The sequence below is a fragment of the Pelodiscus sinensis genome, chromosome 25 (genome assembly GCF_049634645.1).
Source record: "Pelodiscus sinensis isolate JC-2024 chromosome 25, ASM4963464v1, whole genome shotgun sequence".
Classification (NCBI taxonomy): domain Eukaryota; kingdom Metazoa; phylum Chordata; order Testudines; family Trionychidae; genus Pelodiscus; species Pelodiscus sinensis.
In genome coordinates, this window is record NC_134735.1 from 8,278,067 (window position 1) to 8,293,928 (window position 15,862).

General features: G+C 66.7%; 1 protein-coding gene across 3 annotated transcripts in view; it reads left to right on the top strand.

Annotated features, from left to right (window-relative positions):
* Positions 1-15,862, top strand: part of SH3D21 (SH3 domain containing 21) — a 17,231-nt gene continuing 1,369 nt past the window's right edge. The window contains exons 1-16 of one of the 3 annotated variants that reach the window (XM_075908876.1): positions 1-118; positions 963-1,123; positions 2,483-2,543; positions 3,524-3,639; positions 4,612-4,693; positions 5,038-5,129; positions 6,519-6,564; positions 7,004-7,104; positions 8,024-8,122; positions 8,635-8,671; positions 10,965-11,033; positions 11,712-11,829; positions 12,647-12,711; positions 13,364-13,479; positions 14,691-14,854; positions 15,352-15,415. In XM_075908876.1, the coding sequence (XP_075764991.1) occupies positions 115-118; positions 963-1,123; positions 2,483-2,543; positions 3,524-3,639; positions 4,612-4,693; positions 5,038-5,129; positions 6,519-6,564; positions 7,004-7,104; positions 8,024-8,122; positions 8,635-8,671; positions 10,965-11,033; positions 11,712-11,829; positions 12,647-12,711; positions 13,364-13,479; positions 14,691-14,854; positions 15,352-15,415 (1,395 nt within the window). In that variant the 5' untranslated portion in view covers positions 1-114. Of the gene's footprint in view, positions 119-962; positions 1,124-1,149; positions 1,676-2,482; positions 2,544-3,523; positions 3,640-4,611; positions 4,694-5,037; positions 5,130-6,518; positions 6,565-7,003; positions 7,105-8,023; positions 8,123-8,634; positions 8,672-10,964; positions 11,034-11,711; positions 11,830-12,646; positions 12,712-13,363; positions 13,480-14,690; positions 14,855-15,351; positions 15,416-15,862 lie in introns of those variants that run through there. The other 2 variants (XM_075908877.1, XM_075908878.1) reach the window with 2 other exon arrangements.

Here is a 15,862-nt window from a genome sequence, read left to right on the forward strand (position 1 = left end):
GCCAGGCCTGTCGGAACTGGCATTCCCCGCCCCACGAGGCGCTGCTCCCTGCTCCACGCTGGAGCCTGCTGACGTGCTCTCACTCAGGAGGCTGCGGGAAGTCTGGGAGCCACCATGGGTACGTATCCCAGGGCGCCGGGGCCGGGCCCCCCCAGGGCAGGGGTTCGTGGGAGCCATCTGGCCAAGAGCAGAGGGCAGGAGACCTGCCTGGGGCCCTCAGAGGCGGCCACTCGCCCCACAGACACTCGGCAGCCAAACCCCGGAGATGCCACCTTCACCTTTGTTCAGGACACACGGGAGCAAGCCGGGCTGCCCTTGAGCCCCGTGGCAGCGAATTACAGGGGTTGGGCCGGATTCCACCCCCCAGCTGCCCTCCCTGCGTCTCTCTAGCGACCAGCTTTGGCTCCTGTCGGGACCCTCGGCAGGGGGGGCTCTGGAGAGCTCTGTCCCCTGCCACGTTCTGAGAGGGATAAGCCAGGCCCCTGCCCCAAAATGCTCAATAGCCTCCCAGCATGGGGAGTGCTGCCCCCTGCCCCTCTCTGGGACCCCAGGGCCATCCTGCCTCCCCCCACCCCTCTCTGGGACCCCAGGGCCTCAGCGCTTCCCTGCCACCCTCCTCCCCCACCTCTCTGGGGCCTGCACAAGTTACCCCCAGCTGTGATGCCAGGCCCTTGGTGTTGCTCCCTGGCTCAAGGCCCTGCCCCACTGAGCACCTGCGCGCCAGCCCCCACTGGTGTAGACGTGCCCAGGCTTCCAGTGGCGGATGCTGCCCCGACGGGCTCAGTCTAACCAAGGTGGGGGTGGCACCGTCCAGGCAAGCTCCAGCCCTGCGGGGCAGCACCTCGAGATGGCACCAGGCCCCGCACCGCAGGGCCAGAGCTGTGGCTGGATCAACAGGGCGGCTTGTGGGCCCAGCCTGGTGCACCCATCCCCCCCTCAGCCTCGCTCTCTCCCGGCACCAGGGGAGGTCCTGGTTCTGGTGGACTTTGCCGGGCAGCGGGAGGACGAGCTGTCGCTGAAAGCTGGGGACATCGTGCAGAAGGTGGGGCCGGGCCCGGAGGAGGGGTGGCTGCAGGGGGAGCTGGCTGGCAAGTCGGGGCTCTTCCCCCAGCAGTTTGTGCAGGTGAGTGGGGCAGGGTCGCGGAGCAACGCGCCGCCATGAAGCCGCAGAAGAGCGTCCCCCGGCCCTGCCTGTGGGGTGGGATCATCCCACAGAGCTCATCTCGCTGCTGCCTGCTGAATCCACTTCCCGGGGGACTCACCCACGCAGCCTGGCCGGCCGGGCTCTGGAGGTGGCGTGGCAGCTTCCCAAAGCAAACCTGACCCGGGCAGGGCCCCAAGTGGGTGCATCCACCCCGAGGTGTGCACCTGCCAGACAGCAGGACTCCAGGGCCTGGCATTCGGGTGCTGCTCTGCCCCCGTAGCTCCCTGCATTCTCTCTGTGGTGGAGGTGGGTCAGGCTCAGCTGTACTGGCAATCAGTGTGCAGGTGCAAATCCTCCAGTGTCCCAGCATTCCCCTGGGCCTACCTTCTCTCTGGGGGAGCGAGGCAAAGGGGTGTGGTCTGTAGGCCACACCCTCCTAAGTAACCTATATAAGAAAGACAGATGGCACCTTCTTCTCTTGTAGCTGCTACTCCAATGGCTGCTCTGGGTGGGGGCTTCTATGTGAGATGGGTGAGCGTCAGTGGGCACCTGCTGCCTCGGGAGGCTGTCCTGGGAGCAGCGCTGAGCCTGGTGCCTTCCCTTGAATGGGGCCTTCTGTGGCTAGTGTTACACCTGGCCACGAGAGAGGGCTGACATGGGCATTGGGGGCAGGGCTTTGCCTCCCCTGCAGCAGCTGGTTTCTGCAGATGCTGGCGAGTTTGTGTCTAAGGATCCTCAGGGATGGGGATCCTGGTGGCTTTTGCCTCCCTTCCCTGACTCTGGTGCAGGGCTGGGAGTCGGGACACTTGGGTTCTATTCCTGCTCTGCCCAGGCTGCTGAGGGAGCTCAGACCCGGTGCCCCCACCATGCCGAGCTGTCCAGTGGGCTCTGTGCCCTGGGTTGGGGCCGTTTGTCCTTCTGGGGCAGGCCTGAGAGACTAAGAAGGAGGGGCTAACCCCAAACAGGACCATGGTTGTTTTCTAAGTTTTGGGGGCTTCTTTTAGTTCCAGACTAACACGACTACCTCTCTAGGAGTGAGGGGTTAACCCTGAGGAGCCCTTCCTCTGCACAGATCCTAGCCAGTAGGGGGCAGGACAACCCCACCCAAGTGCCCCCCATGCCTCTCCAGGGTGCCCCAACCAAGCCCTCAGACCCAGTGCTACCCTCCCTCCAGCTGGGCCTGGTGCCACATGAACCCTGAGCGTCCCCCAGCACCTGGGAGCAGGTCTCCAAGGTCGCTGCGTCCCTGGGGCCTGGGAGTTTCACTTCCGAGGGGCTGGGGTGTGACGAGCTGTTTCACATCCCTCGGCGCCTTCCCCTGCCTGTCTGTCTGCCCAGGAAATCCCAGCATCGCTCATGGCGGACGGAGACCGGAGGTGCCCCCGCTCGACCCGCTTTGGTGAGTGGCTGGCGCAGGGCGCGCCACAGAACCAGGCCAGGGGTGCTGGTGCTGGGGCGGGAGCGTAAAGAGCACGAATTCCCGGCTCCCATGCGCTGCTGGGCGTGACCTGCCAGGTGGTGGGCGCTCTAGTGGGTGGAGGGGGGGCTCTCTAGAGGATTCAGGGTCTGAGACTGGCGTGGAGACGTACGTGAACATGGCCCTGGTGCTGGAGAGGTGGGGGCTGGGCGCCAGGACTCCTGGGTTCTGTCGCTAGCTCTGCACGGGTCCCTCGGTGCTTCTGGGGGCTGGTCCCCTTTGCAAGAGGGGCTCAGCTGACCTGCTCAAGGCCGGTGGGCATGACACCTGCCCATCCCAGTCACCAGCCCCTCCTCCTGCATCCCCCGTCCCTGTGCCATGGCCAGCCGCTGACTGTGTCTCCTTCCCCACCAGTGTGTGCCATCCCCCCACACAGCAACAAAATGAGGCTTCCGCTCACCTCACCGCCACCCTCCTTGGTCTGCTGTTTTAATCAGCGGTGAGAAGGTGATGAGGGCTGAGCCCAGAGGTGCCCTCATTAGGTTTCAGAGTCAACACCCCTTCTCGAAGCACAGGGCAGTTCTCCCTCTCTGAGGTCGTCTTTCCAGCTGTCTGCTGGGTCAGGCAGGCTGGCCCCCTTGCATCCTGTTCGTTCCAGGCTTTCAAGCTTTCCTTTGCTGGAGCCCTGGCTGTTGAGTGAGAGCTGAGATGGTGGCGCGCAGGGCAGCATCGTCGGGGGAGGGGGGCAGTTTGACACGCTGCTGGGGGCCAGCCCCATTCCTGGGGTTACCAGGGTGTGGAGGGGGAATCCCAGGGTGGGCGAGGTCCTAGAGAGCCGCACGGAGGGATGCTGGGACCCCGCTTCGCCCTAGTGCCAGCCCAGGGAGTGGGGGCCGGTTGCTGAGCTTGTCCCCCAGTCTCCTGTGCCCGCCTGACGTGCCTCTCCCGCCGCTCCACACCAGCGAAGAAGCCGCCAGTGCCAGGGCAGCGCTGGTGCAAGGTGCATTTCAGCTACACCCCGGACAAGCCAGACGAGCTGCAGCTGAAGGTCGGCGAACTGGTGCAGGTCCTGCAGGAGGTGAGCAGGGCTGGGGGGCACCTGGGGCCCCCGTGCACGTTCCTTCCCGGGGGCAGGGAGGCCGGAGCAGCGGGAGGGTTGTTTCCTGCTGTACGCTTGGGGCTGGGTCGTGATGCTGTGGGCAGGGACCGGAGTCCTGTAGGAGCAGGGACCAGGCTTCAGGTGGATACAGCCCAATAGTAGAGGGCCACGGCCAGCCGGTTGCTGCCAAGGCTGCCCCATTTCCAGCCTCCCCGCCCCTCTGTGCCAGGCCGGCAGCGCAGGGCAGGGTCTGCTTCCCAGCTCCACTGGAGAGGGGTAGCCAGCTCCCACCCTGCCACCTGTTCGCGCACCAGCAGCCCAAGGCCAGGCGAGTGCTCCAAAATCTGCGCTCATGTCTGCGTCGGGAGGAGCATGGGGCGAAAGGCCAGAGTCAGGCAATGGGAGCCCTCAGGAGGGGCAGCCTGGCTGGGTTCTAGCCCTACCGGATTTCCTGCTGAGGAGCAGTGGGGGGGAAGGGGGGATCCCGAGCCAGGGTGTCTCCTGACTTGGTCAGCTCAGGCTGTGTCGACAAGAGCCCCGGATCCCTAGGGCATGAGCTGTTGGCCAGTTGGGCTCAGGAGCAAAGTTCCCTCTAATTTTTTTCCCCATGTGTGTGTGGAATAAATTTTATGTGCACTGACACGTGTCGATGTGCACCACCAGTAGAGGCACAGGCTGCTGGCTGTGGGTGCCTGACCACAATATAACAGCACACAGCCGCGCTGCGGGTTAGGGTGGGAAGAGGCAGGGGGCATTGCAGGGTGCGCTGTTGGGAGGCTGGGGTTTGGCTGGGACACCAGTGGTGTCTCCCAGTGCCCGAGGGAACGGCCAGCATGGGGGCTGGCCGGGGTTCTGTCCCCGCAGTGGCAGGGGTGACACCCTCTGAGCTCAGCTGCTGCTCTGGGTGTGCTCGGCCTCGAGCAGCCGCTGACCCTTCTCCTGCCCCTGCAGATCGAGGATGGCTGGTGGCTGGGCAGCAAGAACGGGCAGGTTGGTGCTTTCCCCTCCAACTTCGTCCAGGAGCTGCCCCCAGGTAGGAAGGGTGGGGAAGCAGCAATGGGGCTGGGCCCGTGGGGCATCAGGCCTGCCTCCCTTCCCTGCACCGCCCTGAGCCTCCCCCCAGGAGAAGCCCTCCGGTGCAGCAGCCCAGGGGCTGAGCTGGGAAGGCCCCAGGGCATGACGTGTGAGCCCCAAAGCATGGGGGAGGGGAGGGCCTGTGTGCATGGGCCCTGTACCCCGGGGGAGCTGACCCTGTGCTGGCAGGTGGCTGCCGCTTTGGGTCAGAGCAACATCTGTGCTCCCTCCCCCCTCCCCTGCAGGGGGCGGTCATGTCCCCGGTGCCCTGAGATAACCCGCTGCCCCCCATGCTGTGTGCAGGGCTGGCAGCCCCAGAGCTCCTGAAGAATGGGGCTGGGAAGCAGAGGCCGAAGCTGACGGATGAGACCTTCATTGTGAAGGAGGCGGAGAAGGTGAGTCGGGGGGCGGGGGGGGCCCTGGCACTGCGGGCAGAGGGACGGGGGAAGGGCAGTCCTGGGATTCACCTTCCACGGTCCCCTCCTGTTACCTGCACAAAATTCTCTGTCCAGGGCCCCCACCCGCACCCGTTCCTAGGGCTCGGGCGTAACCTGACGCTCTGCGGGGCCTTTTACCGTGAAAGAGCCTCACGCCACAATAGCCTCCGTAACCTGCTTATTAACCGTCACCAACTCCCAATAGGACAGATGAGCTCTCCTTGCTGCTCCGGATCAGGCCCGGCGGGGGGAGTGCCGTGTCTGCCCGGTGTCGCTGGCACTGCCCGGTTGGGGTCTGGCAGCTCTGATCTTGGCCCTGTGTCTGGAGTCGGTTCCCAGAGTTTCCTTTTGGACCCCAGTTCACAGAGTGAAACTTGAGTCCTGCTTGGCTCTACCGTAGCCAATTACTTGGCTTGGACTCTACTAACCAGTCCTAACAGACTGGAACCGAATTATCTCACCAATCACCCACCCCCCACCCCCACCGCTGTAACTGATTTACACCTAGCGAAATGAATTATCCAGCAGGCACACAATTAAAACCCGACGAGTGGTCCTGTGGCGCCTTCGAGAGGAACAATTATAAATATATCGGATCATGCGCTTCGGTGGGCAAAACCACCCACTCCTTTTTCCACTCTGCTCATCGGAGGAAGTGGGTTTTGCCCAGCCAAAGCTCACGCGTCTCTGTTTTGGTTGGTCTCTGCGGTGCCACAGGCACACGCCTTGTTTTCGGAGTTACGGGCCGTCACGGCTGCCCCTCGGAGACCACTGAAACGCAGGCCGAGCTCACGCAGACAGACAATGGGGAAGTGGGAACGGTGATAATAGAACAATAAAGGAATGAGGCTTTCTCAGCCCCCGCTATGGTCCGTGGTTTCTTGCCAGGCCAAGTGCTGGCACACCGAGTTCTCTTTGCTAGCTTCAGAGCTTTCTTTGTCTGCTGCTGCCGGGAGCCGATGGGGCAGGGTCTCCGTTGTCTGGTGTTGCACTCTTCTAGGGCAATTTAGGTGGACGGAGAGGAGGCAACTCCGGGCTTCACAGCTGAGGGCGGCTGCTCCTTCTGTCCCGCTACAGAGGAAGGCCTGGGGCTTTGGGTCTGCCAGTGCGGGGACAGAAAAAGGCCTGGATAGCTGGTGACCTGACCCCCCCCGGCTGCTCCTGGGCCGGGTCATTGAGCTGGTGGGTGCCGACCGCGGGCCCAACTTCCGCCAGTTGTGGGGGGGAGCGTCCGTGGGGGAGTCTGCCTCCTGGAGTGTTCTCGGGTGGGGGTGGCAGATCCGTCCCTCCCCGCCTGCAGCTACTGCCCACTTCCCAGCACGAACAAGCCTCATGTCTCTTCCACAGCCAGAGCCCCCCAAGAAGCTGGAGAAGCCCAGCCCTGCAGCCCACAGTGAGTAAGGCCCCCCCTACGTGCCCCGGCCCCATGCAGCTCTGCTGCGTGGCCGTGTCCCCCGCAGGGCCCTGACCGGAGCTGTAGCCGCTGGGAAGGGAACACCCAACTGCCCTCAAGGGGTGATTCCCAGCCGTTCCCCCGGGGCAGGATGGGTCCCTCCCATCCCCCGTGCAGGGAAGCCACTTGCCCCAGGGTCTGGGAATGGACCCTCGGTGCTCCTTCTGCCTCATGCAGCGTCTATGGGGCAGGGGAGCCCCCCCCCCCCCTTTCCACCCTGAGCAGGGTCCAATTCCTGCCCTGCCTCTGCAGGTGCAATGCCCTGGCAGGCTGGTTCCTAGAGCTCCCTGAGGGTGTGGCGGGTCCTTTCTCTGTGAGCAGCACCCCCGGGGGGGGCTTTGCTCTGAGTCCTCTCCCCTCTCCCCCCCCCCCCCCCCAGACGGCCCGGCCGAGTACTGCAAGGCCTTGTTCGACTACGAGCCGGAGCTCCCGGACGAGCTGCCGCTGAAGAGAGGGGACGTCGTTCGGGTTCTCCGCAAGGTGGGTGCGAGGGGCAGTGAGCTGGGGGAGCCGAGGAGGGTGCAGGGGGAGCTGCCAGGCCGAGTGGTGAACCCCCCGGGGGTGCTGATCTGATCATCTCTCGGGTGGGGAAGCCAGACCCCGGGCCAGCTGCCTGCCCCTAGCCAGAGGGAGCTCGTTAGTGACTCCTTGGCCCGTCACTGGGGCCTCTGGGCGCGACACAGCCAGCCCACAGCTCTGGCGCCTTTTGCTCCAACACCAAACCCGAGGGGTGGAGCCTAGCGCTGGAGGGGTGGAGCCTAGCGCTGGAGGGGTGGAGCCTAGCGCTGGAGGGGTGGAGCTTCTAAGTCTCAGCCCCACATCTCCCCTGTGCTGTGATTGCCCCCCCAGCCCCTGCAGTCTCAGAGGGGCTCCAACACCCCTGGCTCCTTTCCCAGCTGGGGGAGCCCCGCTGAGCTGTTCTTGCTGCTGGTCCCATTGCCGCCGCCCTGATGCCTGCTCCCTTCCCCCCCCCGCGGGTAATGCACCATCCCTGTGGGCCTGGCCCTCCGGCCAGGGAGGCATGGGGCACAGGGCCGTGATCCCCTCCTTGCATGGGGGGAGCTGTGGGCACCCGAACGAACCTCCCCCCCCCGAGCCATTTTTACTGCCCCTCCTGGCTGTGTGCCAGGGACGGCTGCAGCCTGGGTGTTGGGGGCACCCTGAGCCCCTCCTGCTCAAGGGGTCTGGCCCTGGGCAGGATTCGCTGGCAGTGCTGGGTGCCACCAGGGAGCCAAGCAGGCTGGGGGGGGGGGAGCCACCCCTGGGCCTTGGGCCTGTGTTCACCCCCTGTGCTCCAGGATGCCTGAGCCTGTGGCCGGGGCGCTGGGCCGTGCCTGGGGGGGGGGGCTTGGTGGGAGCCCCCCGGGCCTGAGCTGGACGCTCCCCACTTGCCTTGCAGGAGGCGGAGGACGAGGGCTGGTGGGAAGGGGAATGCGACGGCAAGAGGGGCTTCTTCCCCGACAACTTTGTGATGCTGCTGCAGCCCCTGGCGCCCAAGGTGAGTGCTGGGGGGGAGGGGTTCCCTGCCTCAAGGAGGCCCAGGAGGCACACCTGTCCGGGGGGGGCTGGCCTGGGGGCGGGGGGCTCTGACACCAGGAGCCCCGTTGCCGTGGGGGAGGGGACTGCGGCGCTCCGGGTTCTGCGTCCCCACAGCGGGAGGCGCCGGCACCTCAAGGGAACAGCTGGGGTGGCTCATGGACACGGGTGGGGGCCAGATCGAGGTCTCTCTCCTTCCCCTGGGCTGGGGCACCAGGCAGCCTCGGCGGCCAGCCAGGAAATGCAAATGGCCAGCGGCTTGCCCTGGGCTGTGCCAGTGCCTGGAGCTGCTGACAGGGCGCCGGGGGGGGGGGGGGATAGGACCCTCCCCAGCGCAGGGAGGCTGATGGCCCCTGTTCCTGCCCTGTGTGGCGCTGGCCGCTCCCGGCTCAGGCGCTCGAGCCATGGGGCAGAGCACAGCCAGGCCCTGGCGCCGGTGCCCCGTCCCGCTCATCGTGCTCTGCTCTGTTGCAGATGAAGGCGGTGGTGCCCTTGCGGAGCCAGGAGTCGAGTAAGTAAAGGGCCCGCGGAGCTGGGGGCCTGGCGGTGGGCCCCACCCTACACAGAGCTCCCAGCCCCGCGCCGTTGCCAAGCCGATGGCCGAGCAGGCAGCAGACCGGCCAGCCTGGCTCTTGGGGGGGCCTGGCCAGCCCTGCAGACTGGATTAGATGTGGGCTCGTCAACACAGCAGCCGTGGGTCCCAGCACAGCTCACCGTTGGCACGTGTGGGGGCCCTCCCACTCCCCCTGCTAGGCTGCCCGGCCTCTGGGTAGCTGGCTAGCTCCCTGGGCAGCGAGCAGGGGATCTGGCAGGGCCTGGGTGAGGGAAGAGGCTCCCGAGTCGCGGGGCTGGGCAGTGATGCTCTGCAGTTCTGATTTCCTTTCTTGCGAGGGTGCTGGTTTCCTCCTGCATCACGTGCCCAGGGCACTGGGGCTGAGCAGCAGCCTGGGGAAGGCTGGCTCTGAGCAGAGCTCTGGGGAGCTGCGGGCCGGCTCCTGCGGACGGCCGGTGAGCTCAGCCGACTGGGCCCAGGAATCCCTGCTGCCAGCGCGAAGGCCCCGGGCGTGGTGGCGGCGGCAGGTACCCGGGTGCCCTCGGCGCTGTCTGTGGCACACGCGTGGCGTGGTGAGGAGGGGAGCGCCCCCTCCTCTGAGCTACCGCTGGCGGCGCCAACCCTGTGCCTCCTGCTCCAGGCCCTTCGCCCTTGGGGATCCCAGTGTGCCGGGCCTACAGGCGCTGTCGGGCGGGGGCGGGGAGACCACAGCTGCAACCCAGGGCTGTGGGGGGTCGGGGCGGGGTTCAGCGGCCCCGACTGCATCATGGAGACGGTTCCTTTGGGAGCCTGCAAATCCCTCGCTCCAGCGTTTCCTCTCAGCGGAGGGAGGGTGGCACCGCCCAGCCAGTCTCTCCGTGCCCCCCCCCCCCCCCCCCCGGGGTGGCTGGTTATTTCTGAGGAGGTGCTGGCGGCTGGCTGGGAAGTGGCAGACGGAACCCGCTGCCCCCGCGGCGCTTCTGGCCCCGGGCTGGGTGGCTGGGGTTTGTGTGAGCCGTCCGTGGTCGGGGCTCGGGGTAGCAGAGGCAGGGCTGGCTGGGAGCCCAGCCGCCCGCTGGGAGATGGGGCCAGTGCTGCTCCGGGGAGAGCTCGCAGGGCTGTGGTGAAGGGGAGCAGCCCTGGTGCTACACGTGCAACCTGCCCCCTAACCCCAGCTGCCCCCGAGCTCTGGGGGGGGGCGGGTTGGGTCTGGCTCCCTGCTTGGGCCTTCAGCCCCCCTCTTCCCGCAGGTGGGGGAGGGAGGCTGTTGGCGGGAGTGGGGGCTGCTTTGCAGCGGGGAGGCATCTCGGTGGGGACCTGAGGCGCCAGTGCCGGGCCGGGGTGGGGGGGAGGTGCCGGTGCAGCAGCCGGCAGAGGAAGTGCAGACCACAGACGCCACCTCTGGCGGGGGAGCGTGGGCCGCGTGCGACAGGCGAGCGGCGCTGCGTTTCCCGCGGCTGTGGGGAGAGACTCGGCGCGTCTCTGGGGGATGGGCCGGCTCTGAGCTCTGGGGCCAGACTCTGGGTGCATTTTGGGGGCGCTCTGGGCTCTGAGATCCCAGCTGCTGCCATGCACCCCCAGAGGCAGGGTCAAGCCCCCCCCCCCCCGGGGCCCAATGGGGGTCAGTGACCCTGGCAGTGCAGACAGTCCCAAAGCCCTGCTCTGAACTCCATCCCCTGCAGCCCCTCTGCGCGCACACACAGGTGCTGGGAGCTGCTGCGGGAGGGAGGGGGGGGGGCAGCAGCTCCGGCTCCCCGGATGCGCCAGGCGGGGCTGTGGGGGGGGCCAGCCCCGTGCCTCTGACTCGCTTGCCTCCTGACTCTCAGTGCGGAGTGAGCATCTCTGCGCCGCCCGCGGGGGTCTGAGGTGAGCGCGAGACGCCATCTTGGAGAGCCCGTGGGCGTGGGCGCCGGGGGAGAGACCCCTGCGGGCAGGGGAGCAGGGGCCAGGAATGGGTCTGGCGTGTCCCCCGTCACGGGGCTGGGTGCACCCGACCCATGTGAACGGTGAAAGTGCCTGGGGTGGCCCCAGCTCCTGCAGGTGATGGCTCCTGTGCGGGGGCCGGGGGGAGAGACTCCTGGGTGGATGGAGCCAGTCCCAGCGTGGGAGGGAGCAAGGCTGGCTGCCTCCACCAGGCCCTGGCATCCGCTCTGGCCAGGAGGACCCGAGCCCAGCCTCCCGCCCAAGGAAGGGGCTAGGAGAGCAGGGATGGAGCCTGGAGCAGGCCCCAGCCGTCCAGTGCCTCACTGGTCCCCTTGCTCCTCTCTGCCAGGCGTCAGGCCGGAAAAGAAAGTCTCCAGCACCAGCAAAGCGGAGCCGCGGGCCCCCCAAGAGCACAAAGGTAGGGGAGGGCAGCGGGCGCCGGCTGGGCAGGGGCTCCGGGCCAAGTGCCAGGTCTCCAACCTGCACAGCTGGGCTGCTCCCCCCGCCTGGAGGGCATGTGCCCGGGGCACACCGCTGGCTAATAGAAGCCTGCTGGTAAGGGTGGGGCATGAGGGGCTAGTTCTGATCCCTCAGCTGGGTCTACCCCTGCCCTGGGGCCGCTTCTTGGGCAGCAGCCGCCACTTTCCCTCCCTGCGCCCCCGGGAGGCTGGTCCACAGGGAGCTGCGGGGAAGGGCACTGCCAGGGCAGCAGCACGCAGCCCTTTGCTTCCTCCATTAGGCTGCAGACAGCCTGCCCCTTCCTACTTCTGCTCACCCCCTCCCCGGCCTGGCTCTGGGCTGGGGGAGGCGAGAGCGCAGCGGGCAGTGCGGGCGGGGGTGGGGCTCCGCAGCATGTTGCCAATCTCCTGCAGCGTGGTGTGGCTGCGGGCACAGGTCGGGGCTCTGCGCTTCCGTGCCCCCAGGGCAACCGCCCCAGGTCAAGCTCCCTCGGCCTAGAACGTGCTGCCGGCCCTGGGCTGCTGGTGGGACCCGGGCCAGGGCAGCCGCTGGTGGCCACTGGCCCGGCGGCGCTGGGAGCCGTAACTCCTGGGGAGCAGCCTGTCTCCGGCGGCTCACCCCGCCCCCTGCCCCGCAGAGGCCAAGGTGCAGAAGAAGATGGACCCGCCCAAGATGAGCCTCCCTGCCAGCAAGAAAACAGCCCCCGCCCCTCCTGTCCCTGCCAAGACCAAACTGGCCTCCAGCCTCCCCCCCAGGTGAGAGGGGCAGGGGAGATGCATCGGGGAACGTGCCCAATTGAGGGGGAAGGGCAGGCAGCAGCCGGGCACCGGCATGAGTGAGGAATGTGACTAGTTCTTGGTTGCTAACGACTTCCGCCCCCGGGGCAGGGAGTTGTTTGTGAGGAGGCGGGTGACAGGAGAACGAGAGGCGGCTCATTCGGTGAAGGGTCCTTAAATGACCCTGCCCTGGTTCCCAGGCCCTCCAGTGGAGACGACACACGGGGTAGGAATGATGGTCTGTTTTCAGAATGGGGGGAGGTAACTGGGGGGGTGCCCCCTCCCCCAAGGATCTGCGCTGGGACCAGGGCTCCGGATCCCTTCTTGCAGATGGTGTTAAACAGGGAGGCGGCAACGTTTGCAGATGATGCAAAACGACTCCAGAGCGTTAAGTCCAAAGCAGCCCGTCCCCTCCCCTGTGCGGAGGGCAGGTTCCAGCTGGCGCGGGCGGGGGGTTGGCGTGGGCGGCCCCTTCGGGTGGGAGTGGGGACTTAGTGCTGTGTTGACCCCCCCCCCCATGGGACAGCGGCCTCTTCATGCAAACCAGGGGTTCATCCTGGTGTCCGGGATGGGCACCTCCCTGCTGCCTGTCTGGGCTTGGCCCCCTGCCTCTGGCACCGCCAATGCCACCACCGGCCATGCAGTGTCTGCAAGGGGTGAGCGACCGAGATGGGCCGGGCAGTGGCGCGAGTGGGATGGATACGGGGGCTGGGAGGCAGCGCACGAGGGGACAGGGAGTGGGGAGCCTGGGGGCTGTTAGCTCCTCTCACGTGCAGGAATGTCTGTCGGTTGCTAGGCCCCCCTGCACCCCGGTCAACTGTGCCCCAGCCAGCAGGGAGAAGAGCAAGCCCAAGGACCCAGGTAAGCCTGGGGCCACCCGGCACGTGCCAATCTCTCCGTTGCAGTGCGGGTGACTGACATTGCTCCCTCTGGGGTCCAGCGCAGCCCCAGGCCGAGCTGCCAATAGGTCGCTGAGACTGGGGCCAGGCCTGTACGAACGGAGGCGTCTCCTGCCCCTGTGGGACTCAGGGCATCGGGGCAGGGCTGGCACCTCCTGGGGTTGCTCTGCTTGGGGCTCTGAGCACCCTGGGCTCCGGCGGGGCTCAAAGTGAGGAAATCGCCCGGGTTCGTGTGTAAGGCGTCCACATGATGGGCCAGGTCTCCCGGCGCCGGCTCGCCTGTGCGGAACCCAGGTGTCCGGCCAGCGACCCAAATCTCTCCCTGACCCCAGGAGTGACAGGGCGGGGGGCAGCCCCACATTCCAGGGGTGGGGGCGGAGCTCTGTGGGGCTGCGCACTGCCTGGTCTCTGGCCCGCCTGGCTCGGCACAGTGGCTGCTGCAGCCGCCTCGTAGCCCGAGGGTGCATGGGCAGGGCAGGTGGCACAGCCTGAAACTGGGATCCTCGTGCCCAGGGCCGCCGCCGGCCCTGGAGCTCAGCGGCTGTGCCCAGGGTTCACGCTCCTGCCGTGTTTGCTGATGGAAAGGGCAGTGCCGCTGCCTCTTGACTCTGCAGATGCAAACGGCTTTGATGCCATCCCAGTCTGCAATGCCAAGCTGAGCCACCCCACCACCACGCGGCCCAAAATGCCAGGCAGGAAGCCGCCCAGCCAGCCGCTGCCTCGCTCGCCGGTGAGTGCCTGGCAGTGCCCCGCGCCGGGCTTGTCGGGGGGAGGAGGAGAGGGAATGGGTGGAAACACCACGCTGGGGGTGCTGGAGCTGCTGCCCACCGCTTCTCCGCCGTGATTGCCTTGTGTCCGGAGAGTGAGCGGCTCTGCCCACTCTGCATCACGCCCCGAACCTGGCTACCTGGGACTGGAGGCACCGGAAAGCCCCACTCCGCCCCAGTGCTCCCTCTGCGTCGGCAGGAGCTGGCGTATGCTCAGCACTGGCGGGGGGCAGGGTTCCCACCCAGGATCCCCCGTCTCCTGATAGCTACTGCGCCCCAGCACTGGGCTCCCAGACTCTGCCGGGGAGCCCTGTCGGATGGGACGGTGGTGCTTTGCAGCTCCCGCCGGAGGAGCTGGGGTTAACGTCACGTGGGGGGCTGGGGGCAGGGGGAGGAGAAGCAGACGAGCAGGGTGCCACGGGTCCCCCCTTGCTGCCAGGGTCGCAGCAGGGACAGGAGTGAAGGTGTGGGGCAGCCCGGGCAGGGGTGCTGTGCTAGGGGTCAGGGGAGCTGCTTCCTGACCCTGTGCTGGCCCCTCCCCTCTGCAGAGCCCAGCCTCCAATCTGGAGGGATGATAGGAATTACTATAGAGAACTTTCTGGGTGTCTGGCTGGTGAGTCTTGCCCACATGCTCAGGGTTTAGCTGATCGCCATATTTGGGGTCGGGAAGGGATTTTCCTCCAGGGTAGATTGGCAGAGGGCCTGGAGGTTTTTCACCTTCCTCTGTAGCATGGGGCACAGATCACAGCTGGAGGATTCTCTGCATCTTGGGGCCTTCAAAGTATTTGAAGGCTTCAATATCTGAGCTATAGGTGAGAGGATTATTCTGGGAGGGGTGGGTGAGATTCTGTGGCCTGCACTGTGCAGGGGGCCAGACTAGATGATCATAATGGTCCCTTCTTACCTTAAAGTCTGTGAGTCTGAGTCTATGAGCACCCAAAGGGGAGCCTGGCTGGGGGGACCCATTTGCCTGTCAGCCAAGGGGCTGGGAGGTGGGTGCCAGAGGCCCACTGCCTCCCCAAGGGGCTCTTCCTAGAGCTCTGTCCAGTGCCCATAGGTGGGGGTGCCCAGCCCCGGGGCTCCCCAGTGGCGGGGAGACGGGCTGGCCCGGCCCTGGGCAGGAGGATCCCAGTTTCGAGCTTTACCATGTTCCCCATCCGTTCCGCTCCTGCAGCATGCGAAGGAGCCCCCGGCCCCACCCAAGAGCAGCGTCCCAGCCAGGGACCCGGAGAGCCCGGCTGACCCCCCCAAGGCGCAGGAGAAGCTGTCCCTGGAGGAGCTGATGGCTGAGATCCGGTCCCTGCGGATCCTGATGGACCTGATGAGGGTGCAGCACCAGTGAGTGGGGCTGGGCGTGGGGCAGCTGGGGGGCAGCTGGAGCGCTCTGAGCGGCCTTCCCCCACCCCCAGAGGACAGCTCCTGCGTGCAGGCAGCGGTGGGGGCTCTGCTTCCCAGCCATGTTTCCGCTGCATCTCTTCTGGGCTGGTGGAGGGCCTGGCCTGGCCTGCCAGCCAGTGCGCACATCCTGATCCCCTAGTCCCAGCCCTGCGGCCGACCTGTCGGAGCAGCATGGCCCGGCTGTGTCCGCCTGACCCCGCCGAGCAGTGAGTCGGCTCAGGGCACCTGGCTGGAACGGGAATAGTGTCCCTGCCCTGTTTGTGCGGAATCAGGTGGCCTCTGGGGACCGACCCCTGCCTTGGGGAGATGGAGGTTCAGAGGTGAACTTCGTGGGGGTCCCTGCTTCCCACGGGGCAGCCCCTGGCCCCAGGCCTGCTCTGTGGCGTCTCGGGGCCCCCAGAGAGCCTGTCCCACCAACTCTGCACTGCCCTTGGCAGGAAGGACGTGGAGGAGCTCAAGACGGAAATGAAGGTGGAGCAGGCCAAGCGCATGGTGCTGCAGGTGAGAGCCCTTGGGATGCCGGGCTGCGTGGGGGTTGCCTCAGCCCCTCCCTCACTGGGACCCCTCCAAGCCAGGCTTGTCAGGGGGGCGCTCAGCCCTAGCACCCCCCACTCGCATGCTGCTGCAGGGAGCACGGAGAGCAGCGTGTCCGGGGGGGAACCCCTCTTCCCTCTGCCCGTGGGGCGTGCTGGGGCACCAGGCCGTGGGTCTGCCGGGTCAGCGCGGGAGATGGTGCGTGGGGCTGGATCTAGAAGTGTTAACAGCTGAGCAGCAGGGTCACCGGGTCATCATCATGTCTGGTACCCAGACGCCACATTCAGCTCTTGGTCACAGTGACCCTCTCTCCTCCCAGCGGCCACCTGGGCTCTGGGTGCCTTGGAGGCCCTGTGCCGCATGCAGGGTCAGCGCTCCCTGCCTGGACAGTGCCAGGCATGGGGCAGGGATTTG